Here is a 21,006-nt window from a genome sequence, read left to right as displayed (position 1 = left end):
AGTAATAGCGGACCTTGATTTGTCTTCATTGCTTGTCACTGTCTGCAGATGTGGTGCAGATGTGGTGTAAATATATATATATATATTATATATATATATATATATATATATATATATATAAACTTTAATGATGCTGAAGGAAATTCCAACTCCGAGGATTGTGCTTTTGCACCCGCTTCTAATTGGTTATGCTAATTAATAACTGGTATAACTCCTGAATGAGCTTCAGTCATTGAAAATTTGACCAACGAACAAGGAGATTAGATTCACTGTCAACATTTCTAGCAACAATAATAGTAATAGTAATCGGACGGTAATGTAATGAAGCCCCATTACAAATGTACTTTACAAACCCTGCAGCTGGCCTGTTGCCATGTAGTTGAATTCTTTGCCATATTTATTCTTACACATTTTAACATTTTCAAATACGTAGTCTGTCTTGTTGATTGAATGACAATTCCAAAAGGAAGGGAAGCTTAGTCTAGAGAAATATCTGTTGTAATCTGCAGAAATAATCTGCCTAAACCGAGTAATAACTTTATGGAACCTATGCAGTATGGATAGCAGTTTTATCACTGTTTTACAAATATTTAGACTGTCTGGTTGATTGAATGAGAATTCCAAAAGGAAGGGAAGCTTAGTCTAGAGAAATATCTGTTGTAATCTGAAGAAATAATCTGCCTAAACCGAGTAATAACTTTATGGAACCATTCAGTACGGATAGCAGTTTTATCACTGTTTTACATTCCTGTGTTTGAAGGACAAATGTGCTAAATCTGGTCCAAAGTTGAATGAAAACAAACCATAAACAGCTGAACATACTGCCTTGATACTGTATTTCAGGAAAATACACACGCAGTATAAGCCAGCGTAACTACATCTCAATTTGAAAATGTCATTACTGCTAAGAACGTGAGGCAACATGATGGCTTTATGCTGAAGGAGATTGAAGACATGTGCACACAGGCCGGTTATGTGCTGGCATGTTGTCACAAAGCTGGTGTAATCCTGTAAGGGCGGATGAGTAGACAGACAGACATGTGATGCCCCACTTGTATCTTAGGTGAATTACTGACCAGATGGAGTAGCTTGGTGTGTGTGTGTGTGTGTGTGTGTGTGTGTGGGGGTGTGTGTGTGTGTGTGTGTGTGGGTGTGTGTGTGTGTGTGTGTGTGTGTGTGTGTGTGTGTGTGTGTGTGTCTGTGTGTGTGTGTGGGTGTGTGTGTGTGTGTGTGGGTGTGTGTGTGTACACACACATGGTGTGTGTATAGTATATACGTGGTTCCTTTCAAATGAACAAAACAATAACTGACTGACCAACTCTACGTTTAGGTGGTGTTTTCTATTATGAATAAAGCTAATTTTGTTTCACATTAGCTGCAAGCAGACTTGCACGCTGCCTGTCAGTTGGATGATTTGTACACAACCGGCCTGTCACTCCCGCCCATCACAATCAATTAGAGGAAAGACGGAGGCCGCCCACTCCTGCCTCACTCCTCACTGCCCCAGCACCGGATTACCTACGTCACAGCATACCTACAGGCTACGCCACATTGACCCACTGCGGGACCACAAGCGTTGTCACACATTGGGTGGTCTTCCCCCATAGCAAGTCTGTTGTTGTGTGGTGTACCGTGTCAATGATTCTTTAATGGGTGGAAATGAGCATCTCCAGCAGTACCAGACTAAGTCCCAGTCCTAACACGCTGCAGGTGAACCAGCCCAAGAGCTATGGCTCCACTTCCACTCTGTCACGGGAGCAAAAGTGTGAGCAGTCATTCTTTCTCTTCTACTACTATAGGATGGAGGACGAGGCCGTGCTGGACCGTGGGGCATCCTTCGTCAAGCACGTCTGCGATGAGGAGGAGGTAGAAGGTAAGAGCACTCCCTTCCCACCTATTACAATTCACTTGTTGTTGTATGCACGCCCGTCCCTCCCCATTGAGGAATAATTACGGCGCCGTGTCTCTAAGCCACAAGCACCTCATGCCTTCATATCGTTCAGACATCCTGCAGTTTATGAGGTACAGATCTAAGCCCAGGAGAAATAGAAATTAAACAACAAAGAAAACTCCAAGCATATGCGGTACTGAAGTGAAAAACATTCTTGTAATAATTCTGCTGCTAATACTGTATATATACAGTATATAACCTACAGCTCTGGAGATAGTAGCAGTGCTGAGATGTTTATTATTTTCATCTGGGTTCAGGGATCACTCAACGCAGGTATAATGTAAGTCTGTCACTAAAGTGTTCCAGAAAAGTGAATTGAAAGGTTAAAGTTTCCTTCAAAACCCACACTCTTTATCTACAACACTGTCCTGTAATTTTTGTTTTATTTTTATAAACGTATTTACATATTTAATTACGTAAGCCAATTTGAGGAGATGGACATGGTATGAAAAGAGACTAGGCACAATATCAGCTCAAGTCCATGATGGACAAAGTATTCAGAAATGGGTTCATACCAGATTTCAATGCACTTCCTCTATGTCAGTAGTTATTGTGCCTTGAGTCCAGATGTGTCTTAAGATTTTGTGACAACCACACATATTATTGCAATTTACACAATATATAATATACAACTGTACAAAAATGATTAATTATCTAATTAATTACTAATTATCGGCGTCCATATCTTAGGCATGTTTTGTAGACTCAATGCATCACCTCATGACATAATGGTGCGTCAAAGTGTTACGCATTGTGAGCTTTTAGATAGTTTATTCAGAACATAATTAGGAGTTCTACGTGTGTTTATTTCTCTAACTTCTCCAACAACAACAACATTTTTACGCAAAAATGGCTACTTAAGCCCTATTTTGTACCTACTGTACAAGTAGCAAAAACAGCCCATTTTCAAGCTCACACTGTATCGCATCATGACACTACCCTGTGAGCTTAATTGTTTATATTTTTGAAGATTTCTCGCCTATACTCAACTGACATGTCCAATATAGGGACACCAAGTTGAAAGTGGTTAACTTATTCTGCCAACTCACAACAGGTCAGGAGTAAACCTCATGCAAACTTACAACCATTTAAAAGCATACACTGTATATTTATAGTTCTCATAGAGAAAAAGCTGACACCTGCTGTGAAATTGTGTTTTTAACTTAGATATTAAAATATACTGTAGGTATGTTTTACTCCAATGTTTACAAACATTAGCCATGTAAAAAAAAAAAAAAAACTACGACACTGTAAAAACACTGTAAATGCAGTTCCCTGGTTCGACCCCCCTGCCCTGCTTAGCTTTGTGTCAAGCAAAGACACTGCTTGAGTAAGATGATGAGGGTGGTGCCTTTCAAGGTTTCCTCCACTATCCCCATGTGTGAATGTATGCGTGAATGTAATTGTAACACACACACATTGTAAAGCACTTACGTAAAGGGGTGTGTAGAAATGCAGACAGTTTTAGTCCTTATATCAAGAGCTAATCACGGGCCCAAGAGTTAAAAACTTGTATCCCCTATCCGAGTGGATCACATATAGATTTTTGGTGTTATTATGTGTGTGATATTATTTGATCAATCAAACCCACTTATCAAAGTTTATTATTGACACAGTTTGCTGAGCCAACTCTGTGATCACAGATCAGATATCAAATGATCTCAATCTGTTTTCTTTTTTCTTTAATTATTATTATTATTATATATTTTTAAACTCCCGGTATTCAAAATCATACTCTGACCCACTCGGATAGAGATTAAAAATGTTCACCTCTTGGACCTAGAGGTTAAAACATCCTCCTCTGGTATTTTATATTTTTGAGTATGTAACCCTTAGTAGTTAGTAGCCATCCTCAAGACGGAAGTGTTCTTTTATCAGCTGCCTTTAACTATTCACCTTACCCTGAACCCTGCGGTAATATCTCTCACCTCCTGCAAGTAAGCAGTGTCCTAGCGCCCTCAATGTGTGTGTGTGTGTGTGTGTGTGTGTGTGTGTGTGTGTGTGTGTGTGTGCGTGCGTGCGTGCGTGCGTGCGTGCGTGCGAGTGTGGCCGGGGGCTTTTGAAGCCAGGTTGCTGGCTACATCTCCTTGGAGACTCACTCTTGTTCAGTCCCTCATTGTGCTGACCCCAAGCAGATATGTTGACTGAAGGAAAGCCTGATAACAAAAACAAGGAAAAAGAAAGTACAGTACAGTACTTTACTTTTCTCACATTGTGCAAGGGACAGGCCTGCTAGTGTTTGACTAGTCTCATGTAGCTGCAGATGACCAGAGATCTGCACATACTGCTATGTCTGGGAAAAACTAAATTCACTCAGTTTTAGCGAATTTAGATGTACAGACATGGTGGAGATCTCTTATCGCTTGGCTACGGGAGCCTTGTGCTTGATCAGACTATTATATTATATACTATATTATATATTTGACACTGATTAGCCTGTGATATTGTCCCGAACAGTGTTCAGACGTTATCAGCTAATCTTTGGGTATTTGAATCATGCCCCAGAGCTATGGTGATAATACTCAGTAGTGCAGTAGATGGATTCATGCATGGCTGACTCACCTGACCTGTCACAGATTGTCAAGGGAGAGCACAGCATGCAGGCCATGTGTGTTTTGTGAACTGAAGACATTGCTGAAGACATGACATATGAAAGCAATAGCATTCTTAAAGGACCATACCGGTGCTCTATTCACAGCTATGTCATGCATAAACATAGGCAGTACCTTTTTCCATTACTGTCTTTATTTTCAGATTTTGCATACACATTTTTGCCAAAGTCATTTATACTTCACCGAACATTTTTTGCTAAATATTCTCTTTTCTTCATGGACTATTTCCAGCAAGACTTTTCAGATCAGTTGATTAAAACACAGCAACAACTAAACTTTGACAAAAAAACACACAACTCTGTCTTCAAGTTGATTTACATACCATACTGAAATTAACTGAATCCAATGGCTTCCTTGAAAATCAAACAAACCACCATATGATTTGGAAAATTGTCTGTCTGTATAGTCTGTAAATAAATGTATGCTGATATATACTGTATACTACTAAAATGACATTTTACAGTCCAATAGGTTGAGATGTGCATCTTCCATATCTGTCAGAAAAGACCACCCAAAATACTATAGTTCATTCTGGGGTAGAAAAAAGTTACTGAATGGTAGAAAAAAATTAAAACAATTTGCACCTTGCTCACCTCTCTCTCTCTCTCTCTCTCCCTCTCCCTCTCCCTCTCTCTCTCTGTCTCTCTCTCTCTCCCTCCCTCCCTCCCTCCCTCCCTCCCAATCTAACAGTAGTTAAAAGCCACAACACTATTAGCATGCTGTGGGCACTGTGTGGCAAGTTGCCATGCACCTTCCCCATTGGCCTGGGTCATTTCCAGTGGCCTGGTTACTGGGGAAACTGGCATCGGCGTCGCTGCTTCGCAGCAATCCATCGAACTAAACAAACCTCCCAGCAAACACAAGGCTGTGATCTCATTCTCCAATAGAAGTTCCTCTTCCAAACGAGAAAGAAGCGGAAGTCTTTTAACAAAGCTGTTACTGGCAGTACGCAAATCTTACTTTCCAGCTCCCTCGATTAGTTTTTGTTTCCTCATCCATCACTCTTTTCTCTCTCTCTCTCTCTCTCTCTCTCTCTCTCTCGTCATATCTATCACTCCAGTAGTGTATCATTTGGGTCAGTTATTGTTGCACCTACTGTATCTGTACAACATGCAGTAGGCTACTTGGGCTTATTTCTTTTGCTTTTTAAAGTCCAAAAGCATTTTAAACGTTAATCTTTATTACCCATCAATGTCTACCATGCTGAGAAAATATAATCTGTAGTGTAATCTCTCCCCCACAGCAAAAATACACAGTGTTCTGTTAATTTATGTGCGAGTGTAAAAATGGCCCAAGGACTTTACTGTGTATGGGCTACATTAAGAATGACTTTGAATTGAGAATGACTTGGCAACCAGTAAAAAGGTCACGCTGACGATACCCAGTCATTATCTTGGAGAACATTTTGTGTTTCAGACCCAACAGCGTCACAGTAAAAGTCCTCAATGACCCATTTACAGTCTGTGGAGAAACTCACGGGCAGAACCAACTCAATTCACTAATTTCATTTGGCGTAATTACTGTAAATGTCGCCTCTCCATTGAGCTTACTGCAAAGTAAGCCTAAATGTTCCTTGAGTAGCCTACATGACTTTGCCAGTGCAGGCAGTGCATCAATCATGCACGATTGATCTGGTGTTTTTATGTTATGGCATAAACACTGTAAACGTGCCATGTTTTGTTGAACCAAAAGTAGGGTTGTGGGTTGTGCTGGTTCTGTCTCCAACTATCTGTCTCCGTCTGTGTGTGCATGTCTGTCTGTCTGTCTGTCTGTCTGTCTGTCTGTCTGTCTGTCTGTCTGTCTGTCTGTCTGTCTGTCTGTCTGTCTGTCTGTCTGTCTGTCTGTCTGTCTGTCTGGCTGGCTACAGTATGCCTGTGTGTCTGACTGTCTGTCTGTCTGTCTGTCTGTCTGTCGGTCGGTCGGTCGGTCGGTCGGTCGGTCGGTCGATAGATAACCTACGCAACTCTCAGGCCAAAGAATCTCTGAGTATCGTATAAAAAAATACTTTATGAAATCAAATTAGATTCACTTCTGTTGTTCCCTTTCCTCAAATTGTTCAGGGTTTTGCATCTTTTCTAGATGCTCACCAAAGGTCCGTCAACGTCAGTGAATTTAGATGAACCCCCAAACACAGGGCATTGTGTTTGTGATGGAAGTGAATAAAGAGTGCCGTTGTGCTTAGATGGATACAGTATCATTGTCTGTTGTTTTGAGGGGCTCAGCCGCATCCTGGTAGTGTCATGTGCAGTGTGTGGTCCAGAGCTTCCCAGAGTCCCTTCAAAGGGCATCATTTTACACTGATATCATGGAGCCTTTGTACAGGACAGCTGCTGATGTCTACACTGAGAATAAAATTAGTATAGTTCTAATCATCAGAAACATGCAGTACTTGCATGCACACAGATTGCCGGTAAAAAGTAACAGCCACTGAATTGTGATTCTTGAATAATCATTACCATCTACACATGCTGTCTATGTTAATCCTCATTCTTGACACGCTTGATAATGGCAATACAAAACAACAGTAAAAGGCTCAAGGGTCTGCAAAATTATCTAACTGAACCGTTTTAACAGAGCTAAGAAGAACTGCTAAAACAATTATTATTATAATAATAATAATTATTATAAAATTTGTTTGTTTTGGTGTATTGTATCCTGCTTGTCAGTGATTACAATCACCATAAAGCTAGCAGTTTTTCAAGCAAATAGCTAAACAATGTTTCACTGCCAGTGTGACCCTTTATCCACAGCAACCATTCAACTGGTTTATGAACCAGCATTGTCAGCTGGTCTTGGTTGCACAGCTGAAACCCTATTACGTAAAGACAATTCCACGTGGGGGGAAATTGAAGTAATATCCTTGGGGGACCCAAAGGGTGGGTGGGGGGGGGGGGGAGCTGTGACTGGTCACCTTACAAAAACAAAACCAAAAAAGACAATACTTTTATTTTGAGTATGGTTTGGTATGATTTTATCATAATACATAAACAAATAAATAAATAAATAACCAAGAGTTTTCAGAATGTATACACATTGTTGGAGTGAAGGCGGTGAAGCATGGCTGTTGTGTGTATTATGAAACAGTCCAGTCTGCTTGTTCTTAGTGACCCCAAGCCAACCAGCGATGTGTGAGAGCGCTGGTCCTGCTGGGTCTGAGCAGTGATACGATGCTGGAAGTACTCACTTAAAAAAAAAGAAAGAACAAGTAAAAAGTAAAAGTAGCATTACAAACAAATAATCTGTTACAAGTATGCCTGTATTCAAAATTTTCAATTGAGTAAAGGTACAAAAAAGTACTAAATAAAAGTGCAAAATATAGTAGTACCACGTTAAAAGTACTCATATATATTTTTTTAAATAACAGATCTACAAGCTTGTGAGCAAAGTAAATAAAGCGATCAAATAGTAAGTAAGCAATAAATATTTCCCCATGTAGTGAAGTAGAAGTATAAAGTATTAAAAAATGGACATACTACAGTCAAATAAAGCTGCCTTAAAATATTACAGTACTTGAAAATAAGAATACTTATTTTCCACAACTGTGGAGGCCTGCAAGTAGTCGTGAAGACTTCACTGCTACCTGCTACATCTTTTCCACTCCAAATATTTAGTTTGACAGTGTACTGCAAATTCTACAGCCCAGAACCCACAAGTCTTTCTCTCATTTGGTTGTATTCCTGGGGCCACGTGATGAAAAAAATCTGGTTTCATTGTATTGAGAAATGCCATCATTGCAGTATATCGTCGCTGTCAGGTGTAATGTCCAAAACCGTTACTTTTCAGGGGGAAAACATACCTTTGTTTGAATGTGTCCAAAGTAGTAGACACACTGTGACACCCTTTTACTTAAAAAAATAGCAGATGTACAAGCTTAGAACACATGTTGTGAGTGCGTGAGCCTGTCACTACTTTTGCACGGTACGATGAAGTAGTGGCTTGATTTACAAAATAAAACATAAAAAGATGAAAATATCATGTAAACAGTGTTACTCTATATCATGCACACGTCGTCTGTGTAGATGTTTAGGGCCCTCATCTTGTGCTGTCATTAACCTACGTCATCCTTCAAGTCGGTACACAGAGTCTTGTGTCAAAGTTCACCTGAAACAATTGTGCAGTGGTGGAACATTCTTGAATAAAAATATGAAAGCTTTGGCATCAAAATGTACTTAGTTAAAGTATACCAAAAGTAGTCACTATGCACAATGTCCCATTTCGCATTTTTTTGTGAGCTTGTAGATCGGCTATTTTCAAATGGCCAAAATGTATAGGGCTGAAGTGTTTTATATGTGTTTTGTAATAATAATCAAAGTAAGTAAGTAAGTACATTTTATTAATGCAATAAAATACAAGAAAAAGGAAAACAAGGCAGATACAAATTGCTGTACAATTAAAATAAAATGACAATACAAGCGTAGTGAATCAATAAATCAAAGTAAGTTGTAACTAAGTTTTCAATAAATGTAGTGGAGTAAAAGTACAATATTTGCCTCTGAGATACAAATAAGTACAAATAACAGTATTGGAAATTGGAAATACTCAATTACAGTACAAATATCTCAAAATTGTACTTAGTTACTTTCCACCACTGACAAAAAATGGTGTTACCGGTCGATGAAGGACTGACTTAATGCTACTGTAGGTTCTCAAAGTCATGTTCAAGGACGCCCACAGGGTCCTCAGCTAAATGATTGATTGATAGTTAAGAACCAAATGAGGGTCTGCCATTTTCACTATCTCTTAACTCATTGACTGTCTCTATTAATTAATTCATTCATTCATTATTCCGCGAATGCCACAGTCTTTTTCCAGTGCATACATACTCTTATTTTGAAAACCAGAAACTCCCGGCCCATGAACCGGAAGTAAAAATGCCTGTGTAATCTAATTTTATTCACTCAAAACATAAAATGTCATGTGTAACCATGATCATCGACACCTTAGTTATGGGGCGTGAATACAACCAACAATGCAATCTGGGAAAATAATCTGAATTATTTTTCGTCATTGGCAATGTGGACCTCAGAGCATGATTTTGTTTTCTTCCTATATTAAAATTGGCTAAAGGGTGGGTAATATGATATCTGAGTTCACTACGATCTGGGAAGTGGGAACCCATCGGCAAAACAAGGAAAAACAGCGCCCTCTGCTGTTTGTTTCCTTTGAATTTGCCTCTGGAGCAGACCCCAATAGATAGCTCAAAATCTGTTCTTGAGAGATTAATTTCACTATGACTTAGATATAATATAGAATTCAATACCACTCAGACATAACCATATATAGAGTTAACTATGAACTCTGAATATGAATAGCCGCCCCCCAAAAAAAGAACAGAAAGTGTAGGCCTACAGTATTTGTTAAAATTATGTTTTTATGTGAACACGCCCACCAGTATACCCGGTTTGCCTGGTGAGTGGTGAAGGGTGGTGATCCACCTGAACTGAAGCAGCACCCACAGCTGTTGTTGTATGATAAAGGGGGAGGGGTTAGGAGAGGGGTTAGGGGAGGGGATATTGTGATGTCACTATATCACTGTTTTTTTTCATTGGCACGTTTGACTGTCAAGGTTTCAGCCTCCAGGAAGAAACCCTAAATACCAAGGGAAGAAATCATTGCACATAAAAACCACACCAAGGGGTCTAATGAAGTACCTCATAAACACATGATAGACTGGAAAAAATAAAAATAATCACTGCACTCCATCCTTCAATTTGATACTCTCAATACCATTGATTTCACCTCATTCTTTTTCTGCCATGTATATTTTAACCAGTTTTTCAATTGTTGCATGTGCTAGAACTGTACATCATTTTGCATCATTGTTTCTCCTGCTGCGTTGTATAGCACTCTGGTTGGCCTTCAGTCATTTAAAATGTGCTCTATAAATAAAAATGTACCGTAGTTGAGTTGAGTTATATAGACTTCACTACGACGCACTCAGACAGACACATAATAGAGTTCAATAAAGAGTTCACCATGACGCAGACATAACCATATATGGAGTTCCCACTGCAGCTACACCCAAATATGGCATGCTGACTGTGTCAGAACCTCTAGAAACGTTAAAAAAGGGACATTTACTCACGACCCATAACAATGGGAAACCCATTGTTTGGGCAACAAATGTAATGACACAGCGTGCGTGTGTATGTGAGTGTGATAACCTCACTGTTCCTTTCTCCACCCTCCCCTGAACAGGACACCACACCATTTACATTGGCGTGCACGTGCCCAAGAGCTACCGCCGGCGGCGACGTCATCGCCGGAAAGCGGGGGGCCACAAGGACAGAAAGGAGAGGTTGATGGAGAACGCCTATGACAAGTCGGATGCAGAAAACAACGACGAGGCCAGCAGCATCCTCAAACCTCTCAGTGAGTACCGACGCAGCCCACGTCAGGGCCGATTAGTCTGATAACCCCCCCTCTCTCTCCCAGGAAACGGAAAACGCCTCGCGCGACTTACTGTCACCCAGGGGACTTTTCTGACTCCACTTAGTGGCAGGAAATAGCCACGCTTCCCTCGACCAAGTGACGAGTTTGTTTGGACAGACAGGGGTGAGGATTTGGTGTGGAAGTAATGGGCGTTCAGATAGGAGTGAACTGACCGATGATATGGGTGTCAGAGTGAAAGGGAACGCAGTAAAATCCTGAGTGGTTTTTGTAATGGTGCTGTATAGTGATTTTGGAATAAGTGTTAAGTAGCTCGATATTCTGATTGTAATCTTTGCTGCTGAGTGTTTGTTCAGTGACAGGGTTCTCCCCGTCTCTTCAGACGTCTCTAAACAGAAAATATTTTCAGGACAGGATAAATTGGGAGAGAGAACTCATGCAAGATAAAACGGTTAGAGGATGTTATGAAACAAATAGATGAGCATGCAAAATTGAAACGGGAATTTATAGTGGGTTCTCTCTCCTGAATGGCTGAAATCACTGAAATGTGTAACTCACCTGAGATGTATTTTCTGTTTACTAAAGAGCTGGATAGATAGGGATACTTTACATTCTATAGCGATGATTACTATCATCACAAATCACAATATAGAACTTAACATTAAACTTTTTGTTTTTTGTTATCACCACCTTTAACTCTGAGACTATAACCAAATGGACCTTTATGGACATTTGTATACTCTCTGAGTTACAAATGTATGAACACAGGACAGGATTTCACTGTGCACGTGTGTGAGAGCATGTGACTTTGTGCTAGCCTGTGGGTTCCGCACGGGCATGTTTGTACCCACATGTACTACATATAATGTAGTTGGCTGCTGTTGCGTCATTGTTTGGGGCCATTCACAACAAACTAGTACGAGAGTTCATTTAACAAAGGGTGTAATAATGAGAGTCTCTCAGAGTTACAAATGGTTAACTCAACATTAAAAAATAATAATAATCAAACTGTTCCTTTGTCTGGTTCCGGACTTACATGTCATATGTCCCAAACTGTGTGCCGTGGGAAGTGGAATGACAGTGCAATCCAACTGTTATTATTACTTCTTCAAACCGCCACAACGGCAGCTATAATAGTGCTGCGACATGGGTTCTATATAGGTTCTACTTAACACCACGTCTCTCCAAGACAGACTTCACTAAAACTATAATTACAGGACAGTTATATTATAAAGTTGTTCTCACCACACACACACACACACACACACCCACGTGCGTGCGTGCATGCATGCATGTGTGTGTGTGAGTGAGTGTGAGTTAGGGGTGCAACACTAAATCTAACTAATTTAATTGATTGTAAGCAGTAGGCCTAATTTATATTCAATAGATTAATACAATAATCTATTCGGAATTGATCCCTATTTTGGGCATGTAATTTACAAGCAAGTAAAAAATATAGAAAATAGTTGATCTATAATCTTACAATGGATTGTGTGATCTTGTAGACCTGCTATTTTCACAATTTGTTCACGCCACACTTGTATGGCAAAGTATAAGTTAATGCTTAATCGATTATCCGATTAACCAAGTTATTTATTGAATAATAGCTAAGTAAATAATCAATAGTTGCATCCCTAGCACAGTATGTGTGTGTGCATAGTGCGTATGCGCATGCATGTGTGTGTGTGTGTGTGTGTGTGTGTGTGTGTGTGTCTGCAAGACCCTGGAGTCATGTAGGTCCTGGTGGTAGGGGGTTGGGGGAGGGGCATGCCCAGTGATCCCGTGTGTGCCCTGGATAATGCGTTGACCTTGGCTCAGGCAATGGACTATAAGTCAAGGGAAGGGCGTGCAGAAGTGGGTCGAACGCTGCACAGCGAAGTGCTGGGTGTTAAAGGTTTTATGACATCCATTTTCATTTATTTTTCTTTTTCTTTTTTCTTTTAGGTTTTATGACCTCAATTACACCCAAAAAACCTGAACTTTGAACATTCAGTGGATTTTCTGTGGTCTGAAGTTTTCTTTGGGGTTTGGAAGCCTTTTGAGCTACAATGAAAACAGGCAACACAGTGAAAACAGGGTCTTACATCACTTACTGCCGGCAAATCAGAGCACCTGTTTGAGCCAGAAAACCCCAGATCACAGAAAATCTACTGAATGTAAAAAGTTCATGTTTTTTGGGTGCAATTGAGATTAGAAAACCTAAAAAAAAATAAGAACAATTCCAAAACTTTTTTTTTATGTCACAATCCCTTTAACGCTATAGTGTCCCTGGACCCCACTTTGAGAACCACTGCTCACACTGACAATGTTACTGTGCGTACAACATGCACTGTGGTGGTTGGGGTCTTCACTTCATAGATTCTTGAAGTCCATTTTTGGATGTGTGGGTTTTTGCCAGGGTGGGTGCACCATTGTTCACCCTGCCAGGGTGGATGCACCATTGTTCACCCTGTCAGGGTGGGTGCACCATTGTTCACCCTGCCAGGGTGGATGCACCACTGTTCACCCTGCCAGGGTGGGTGCACCACTGTTCACCCTGCCTGGGTGGGTGCACCATTGTTCACCCTGCCAGGGTGGGTGCACCACTGTTCACCCTGCCAGGGTGGGTGCACCATTGTTCACCCTGCCAGGGTGGGTGCACCACTGTTCACCCTGCCAGGGTGGGTGCACCACTGCACCATGTTGTGCATGCATGCATGAGCACGTGGGTAAAATGAGGGAGTGAAGGCTTGAATGAGTGTTTTACTTGGTTTCACTTGATCCCATAATCGTAATGTTTGCTGTCGATGATTATAACTCGAACGCTAAAGATAAAGCATTGCTGTTTATTATCGCCCCAATATAATTAACCACTTGGATCCTAGAATCTCTACTCTGTGCATGTCATGTCAACAGCTGACAAACATTCAGCAAACATAAGCAAAACATTTGGCAAAAACAGCTGATTTGCATATTGCTGCATTGTTTCATGAGTTGCATTGCTGCTGATTCTGGATAAGTGTATAGGGTTTAAGTAAGTAAGTAGCCTTGCCGAGCCATGAGGCCCATAGGGCAGGAGCCTATCTCCTGTTTCTGTAGCGTGAGGCAGCTTGATGTACAAGTTCACCCCCTGGACATGACGCTAGTATGTCGCAGGGATTTACCCCCAATCCAACCCTTGATGCTGAGTGTCAAGCAGGGAGGCAGTTGGGTCCATTTTTAGAGTCTTTGGTATGACCCGGCCGGGGAACAAACCCCGACCTCCCAGTCTCAGGGCGGACACTCTAACCACAAGGCCACTGAGCTGTATAGGGTTTAACTGGTAGTAAAAAGCTGTGGAGCTGTTGAGGTAATAGACACCTTACAAATCAGGGTTTGATGATGGCCTCGGTTGTATTTCTCCATTCATGGAAACAGTGCTTCTGTTGGCACCATATTTTATTTACAGTCCACACTGAGACACTGCGGTCCATAGGGGTAACGTAGTGTAAATGCTGTTGATGTTATGTAAAAGATTGTCATGGAAAAGCAATGGTGTTAATGGAGTGCACGGCGTGCACCAAAGAACTGTAATTACAACACAAACAGGAAAACATACACTGTTAGGGGTGGGCGATATGGAAAAATATAATATCACAATATTTTCTCAAGCAGTATCACGATACACGATATTATTTCATGCGAAAATAAAAATAAATGAAAGAAAAAGTAAGAGTAAGAGAACATTTAGACCAAAACACTTATTTTTGGCGAATGAAGTATCTACAGAAGTATAAATTAAGATATAGAACTGCAAATCATAGAATGTGCATTCACTCTATCACAACATGTAAGATATCTGTGAAAAGGCATATCGTGGAGATATTGTATCGTCTCAACGATAACCCTGTATAATTCACTGACCGGGGTCCCCTAGGGGTATTGGTCCCTCTGCATCAAATGTCTTCATCCAAAATAGGCGATTTACAATCGATGTTCATGTGGTTAAAAAAAACAGTTTGTTTGCTTTTATCATGTGGGACAGGGTTCCTTTATGTCATCACTCATCAGTTAGTGAAACCTCCTGGATTGGAAACCAAACATCTGTCACTCAGTCAAATGGGAATCACCCCTTGTCCAAGAGAGACATTAGGCTTTAGGCTGAATAATATTATTAGGTATTCAGGCAGGGCCGAGCCCCAAATGTGACCACACTGGTCTCTGGCACTGGAAACCAATCAGCTACTGATCAAGGACAGATTAAGGCTTCTAGGCGTCAGGCAGGGCTATTCTGTCACATAACGTCACTGTCGGTTTCTATGGCGAGGTAGGGCAGTCATTACACACACACACACACACACACGCACGCACGCACGCACGCACACACGCACGCACACTCACATACACACACACACACACACACACACGCGATATAATGTATTATTATTATTAATTCTTTTTAAAGATTTGTTTTTGGCTTTTGTGCCTTTATTGATAGTTACAGACAGTGAAGATATACATGAAAGAGGGAGAGAGAGACAGGCAGCAAAGGACACCATGAACAGGACTCGAGCACGTGACGCTCTGTCAGGCCAGAGCCTATATGTGGCATGTGCCTGGACCACTAGGCCAGCGGGCACCCCGATATAATGTATTATTGTCAGGAGAGAAAACCCTTGGTCCTTTTTCTTCTTTGATTCTTTAAACAGAATAGCAATGACAACAACCACATTAAAGGACAACTTTGTTTTTCAACCAAGGTTCATGTTTTAGGTTGTTATCAGAGAAAATAAATGAATGAATTTTTTTTCATTTGCTGCTTTCTTTCATTTTAACGATTTTAGCTATTTTTGACAGCATTTAAACAAGTGGCTAAATATGTATTTTTTTTTTTTTTTTTTTTTAGATATTTTTTTGCGGCTTACGCCTTTTATTGATTTTTGAAGGGACAGACAGTAGGCTGACAGGAAACGGGAGAGAGATGGGGGGATGACATGCAGTAAAGGCCGTGTCGGGTCCGGGAGTCGAACCCGCGGCACACTGCGACTGGATTACCAGTCCGGTGCCCAGACCGTTACGCTACGGCCTGGGCTAAATATGTATTTTTGACGAACTTTTACAGCGATTTCTTTATTATTATTTACAATAGCCTTACTAGACCCCAGGAAATTACATCTGGCCACAAAAGATCACGGAATCTATTTAATGTGAAGGGGGAGGTGACAAACCTGACATATTGAGCCTATACACACAGTATGGCAGCCCCCTAGTAGTCAGTAGTCAGTTGTTCGTTCAGACACAGAAAACAACTACTGTGGCCAGATGTAATTTCCTGGGGTCTAGTAGGACAGTACTATAGTAAGTAATAATAAATAAATCACCGTAAAACTTTGTAAAATATATATATATTTACTTTAGCCACTTGTTCGAATGCCCCAGCCCCCTGTCAAACATAGCTAAAATCGTTAAAACGAAAAAACTAACTTTCTCCAATAACAACGTAAAACATCAACCTTGGTTGAAAAAAACTAAAGTTGTCCTTTAAAAAGCTCCATAAAATCAAACTAAAGGTTTAGGTTTAACTCCAGCAGAGGCAACAAGCCCCCTGTGAATAGGCCAGAGGCAAGCCAGAGGTCTGTCTGAGAGCAGCTGCAGTGTGAGGAGCCTGGCACGCAAGCATGTACTGTACCTTCTTTCTGTTGTTCTCTGCCCTCCTTGTCCCTCTCTCTCTGTCTGAGAAATGTGCGTGCCCCCAGGGGACGGCCTTGTCTGCTGTCTGGCCTAAAAAAATCCTCTTGTTTGGTCAGATGGACACGGCAGGGACTGCATATCCTGACTCAGTCGTTCTCGAACATTTTTACGTCAAGGACCCCCAAATTGCCCCCAAATTTGACCATGGACCCCCCCTCTCCCCACCTGAAAAGATGATGTTCCAGAGACTTCCAGAAGAGAAGATTTGTTTTTGCTTGCAGATCGCCTATTTTTGAATAGCCTTCTGTAAGTATAAAATAGTGCTTAAGTGGTTAAACTGATTGTGATGCTATATCAACTCATTTTGCTGGGGACCGCTTGGAAGCCCTTTAAGGACCTCCGGAGGTCTCTGGACCCCACTTTGAGAACCAGTTTCCTAACCTCCTAGTCAAGCAGCATTTATTTTTCTTTCCCCTTTTCTAGGTAGATTCAAAGTAGATTTTGAATATTACTTCGATAGCTATTCTTATTACAGCATGGGGTTGGGTAGCTGGGCAGACCCAGGGGGTGTAGGAGATCTGCTGAAATGCCGAGTGTGCCAGTTAATTACTTAATCACGTGTGTATGGGCCCAGGCCGTAGCGTAACGGTCTGGGCACCGGACTGGTAATCCAGTCGCAGTGTGCCGCGGGTTCGACTCCCGGACCCGACACGGCCTTTACTGCATGTCATCCCCCATCTCTCTCCCGTTTCCTGTCAGCCTACTGTCTGTCCCTTCAAAAATCACGTGTGTATGTATGTATGTATGTATGTATGTATGTATGTTTGTATGTCGGTAAGAATGGTGGTCCCTTATTGGCTGTTGATGGTGACATAACTAAGGTACGCTTCAGGTAGGTACATGGTCAATAAGGATTTAGTCCTAAGGATTTAGAACAGCGGTTGTAATAGACATTAGTTAGTAGCAGTACTTGCGTGCTCTGTAGGCCTCTGTAGGCCTACTCTGTTGGAACCTCAACAGAGTGCATTTCTAGTTTAATACTTTATACAGTACTAGTCCTTACCCGTTCTGAATATATGAACAGCAAATGATGTTCAGTGTGGGTAATGTGTTGTAATAGATCACATTACTGATAGGGGGGAACGGGGAATTGTTTACAGATGGTCTTGGGAAGTTAGGTTGGGCACAAAAGTAGGCTAATTAGTAGGCTACTGTAGTTTCTTTTGCAAGAAAATGCCATCATAAGTATTGATAGCTTGGTATTGTGGCTGCTTTGGAGAGGTTATCCTTTAAGATGAATAATCATTTGGATAAGTATGATTTGAAGTGGAAGTGTTCCTCAGTCATGTTGCAGGTCCTTTGGTGTGATCCATGGTCAGGCAATACCCTTTTGCTTGTTTATTGTATTAATATACATAGTCCTTACCCGTTGTATGGACTATTGCCCCCCATAAATATATTTAATTGCTGTTCATTATAATATATTTGTGTCTTTTTTGTGTGAATAAAAACAGCACTATAACATGAAAATATTTGTATAAAATTATAAATGCATGGTAGGGAAATGTTTTCATGGCAAGGACTGTAAAATGTACACTTATTAGACCACAGACCCCCATTTGAAAAGTATGAAAGACCCCAGTTTGACATGCAGCACAGAAAGTATGGGCTGTCGCACAGGTATTCCCAAATGTACAGTGTGGGTAATGTGATGTAATAGATCATATTATTGATATATGTATTTTGAGGAAGAATTGCTTTAATATAGACTTGTTCACTGGAAATGGAAAAACAGTACATCATAGTCATACATAGAACTGAAAGTCTCAAACAGTCATTGTCATGTTAGTAGTGTAGTAATTGCATTTATGTATGTATATACCTGTTGCTTAGTGGTGGACTGGTTGTTGTTGGCAGGGGCAGCAGCGTGAGTGAGACGCTTACGCTTTGTATCGCAGCTCCCAGAAAGTGAAAGTGATGGTCGTTTTCTTCGTGGCATGTTGTTTGTTGTATGTAGTAATTGTGTCGATGCGTAGGCTACTGTTACTAAGGTGGAGTGTTCGTTGGTCCGAGTTGTTTTCCTCGTGTGGGTCTGATGCATAGGTCTGATGCCTGCCTGGGGGCGGTGTGAACTGTGAAAAAGGGGAAGTGCGTTGGAGAATGCAAGGGGAATGTTGCGCCGGAAACTGTGTCCCTGTATTAATCTGTGTCCGTCCCAACATGCATTTCACTGGTGACACTGGTGACACGTGATTTGTTCAGTAACCCCCTTGTGGCCGCGGGGGGTACTGCGCCCTGGGTGCGGTTGGATTATTATTTCATATAAATGGGTGATGTAAAAACAATATCTGTACAGTAAATATGACAGTTGCGTCGGTAAAATGTAGCCTAGCTGGATTCTGGGAGCGTGCAGATTTTTTTTGGCATGGAGAGATGTGTGCTAATAGTGTGGCTCGGTCGGAGATAGACCACGGACAAATAAACGGGTTTTTATTCACTAATAAATTCATTATTAATGTTATTGAAAAAATGGCTCCGTTAAGACCTCCATATTATTATGGTCAATGCCTGTGTGAAAAGTGGGAGCGATTGGTGCAGGCAATGAGGAGATACGCCGGTGTTTCTGACATTCATTCAGACAGACATTCATTCATTCATTCAGACATTGACTGAATTATAGTATGATATGATATCACAGGCTTTCAGCTCGAGACCAAAAAATGCATTTGGTGACTCCCCAGGACCCACATTAACAGCCAAAATACAGCCAAAAAAACATCCGAAACGGTTGAGAAATGACAGAGTTACTGTGTGGGGGTCCCCAGGGGGTCCCTCTACTGTACTGTACTGTACTGTACTGTACTGTACTGTACTGTACTGTACTGTACTGTACTGTACTGTACTGTACTGTACTGTACTGTACTGTACTGTACTGTTGCACCACTCAAAAAACTAATCTTGATAACAAGAACATGAGAACAATAACCAACGTATATAGGATAGTAAACTGGACTAAAACATGGTCTAAACTATTACTGATCCTCTTCCAGCAGTGAAAGCAGGTTATTTTGACTAATGATCCTGTCATCGTTATCGCTTCCACAAGGTCACTTCACCTCTAATGATGATATGATAATGAATCATTCTCACCTCCTTTTCCTACTTGGAAGATGATCAAGAATGATGTAACCCATGTTATGGTTACCGTATCTGACTACTGAAGTGAGTCGATCAAGAAAGACTTTAGGTATAAGAGACACTGAGCGTATATGTATGTGACATTACTACATTAGATGATACTATACTCTTGCATGATGCAGGGCTTTATGTTTTAATATGTTTGTTATTTCCCTGTGGACGTTTGAAGGAAATTAAACCCTGATAAATTGAGCTATGGGATGTTTTATTATCAATCTCCCTCTGGGGTATTACCACTTCATTACAAATGTCAACATAGGATCTAAATGTGTACGCACAGCCATATTTTGAATATTCATATTTTCACAAACTTCAATAGCTCTTCATTGTCATGGCTGGTGGGGATGTTTTATTCCTGTAGTTGGTCAGACTGAACTTCCTTTTGGGAAATGTAGACTTAAATGTAGAATTAATTAAAAACATGTTAACAATGATTAACCCTGGCATCCCTATTTTCAAAACCTTTCCAAATTTGTCAAAATGTTGTTTTCAGCCAAGAAGCACCCTTCTGGCGTTTGGCCCATCCTACATGAAACTAAGCTCCCAGACCTGTACCCCCTGGCCCTGATACTGCCAGGCCGCCTCCCAGCTGTCCCAATCACCATAGATATGTAATCTATGATAGTGATCATGTATCTAGCATGTCTTTTTGAGCCCCTCCTATACACAGGTTTAATGTTTGTCTTTAGTGCAATGTTTGTTTTGTAAACGCCATTGACAATGAAGGGAAAATTTACATCATAATGTACTTCATTACGTCATATTGTCTCTTTATTGTTAATGGCGTTTAATGTTTGTGTTGGCATTACATCACCATATCAACATGAGTTAGACTTTAATATATTTGCGTCCCTCACTTCACACGGGTGTGATTTTTATTCCTGTGATTAGAGAATTAGTTATGAATGCAATGTTTTTGAATCAATCACTCATTGCTCATAATAAAAAAAAACCTTCGCACTAAGGCTGTGTAGAGTTGGCCATGAGGCAGATACTGTAGATGCCAACCCTGACCTTTGTTGATGGTGATTGAGAAAACATGCCAGAATCTAGGTATAAAGGTCCCAAGCTAAACTGGCGAGCTAAGTGTTGGTGATGTGCTGAGCTGTTTTAATTAAGCACCTGCTGTAGAGCCTTGGTTTGCAGTTGTGAATAGATAATCTTACATACTAAGCAGTTAGCCATCGTCTTTTTGTTTTTGTTTTC

The 21,006-nt window shown here is 40.8% G+C and overlaps 1 protein-coding gene across 2 annotated transcripts in view; it reads left to right on the top strand.

Annotated features, from left to right (window-relative positions):
- slc4a4a (solute carrier family 4 member 4a) overlaps positions 1–21,006 on the top strand; it is an 83,527-nt gene that overhangs the window by 3,508 nt on the left and 59,013 nt on the right. Inside the window, exons 3-4 of one of the 2 annotated variants that reach the window (XM_083784563.1) lie at positions 1,800–1,873; positions 10,762–10,935. In XM_083784563.1, coding sequence (XP_083640689.1) covers positions 1,800–1,873; positions 10,762–10,935 — 248 coding nt within the window. Of the gene's footprint in view, positions 1–1,781; positions 1,874–10,761; positions 10,936–21,006 lie in introns of those variants that run through there. The other variant, XM_083784562.1, reaches the window with a different exon arrangement.

This window comes from Protomyctophum parallelum (assembly GCF_964188405.1).
Source record: "Protomyctophum parallelum genome assembly, chromosome: 15".
Classification (NCBI taxonomy): domain Eukaryota; kingdom Metazoa; phylum Chordata; class Actinopteri; order Myctophiformes; family Myctophidae; genus Protomyctophum; species Protomyctophum parallelum.
This window is presented reverse-complemented; position numbering and strand designations above follow the sequence as displayed.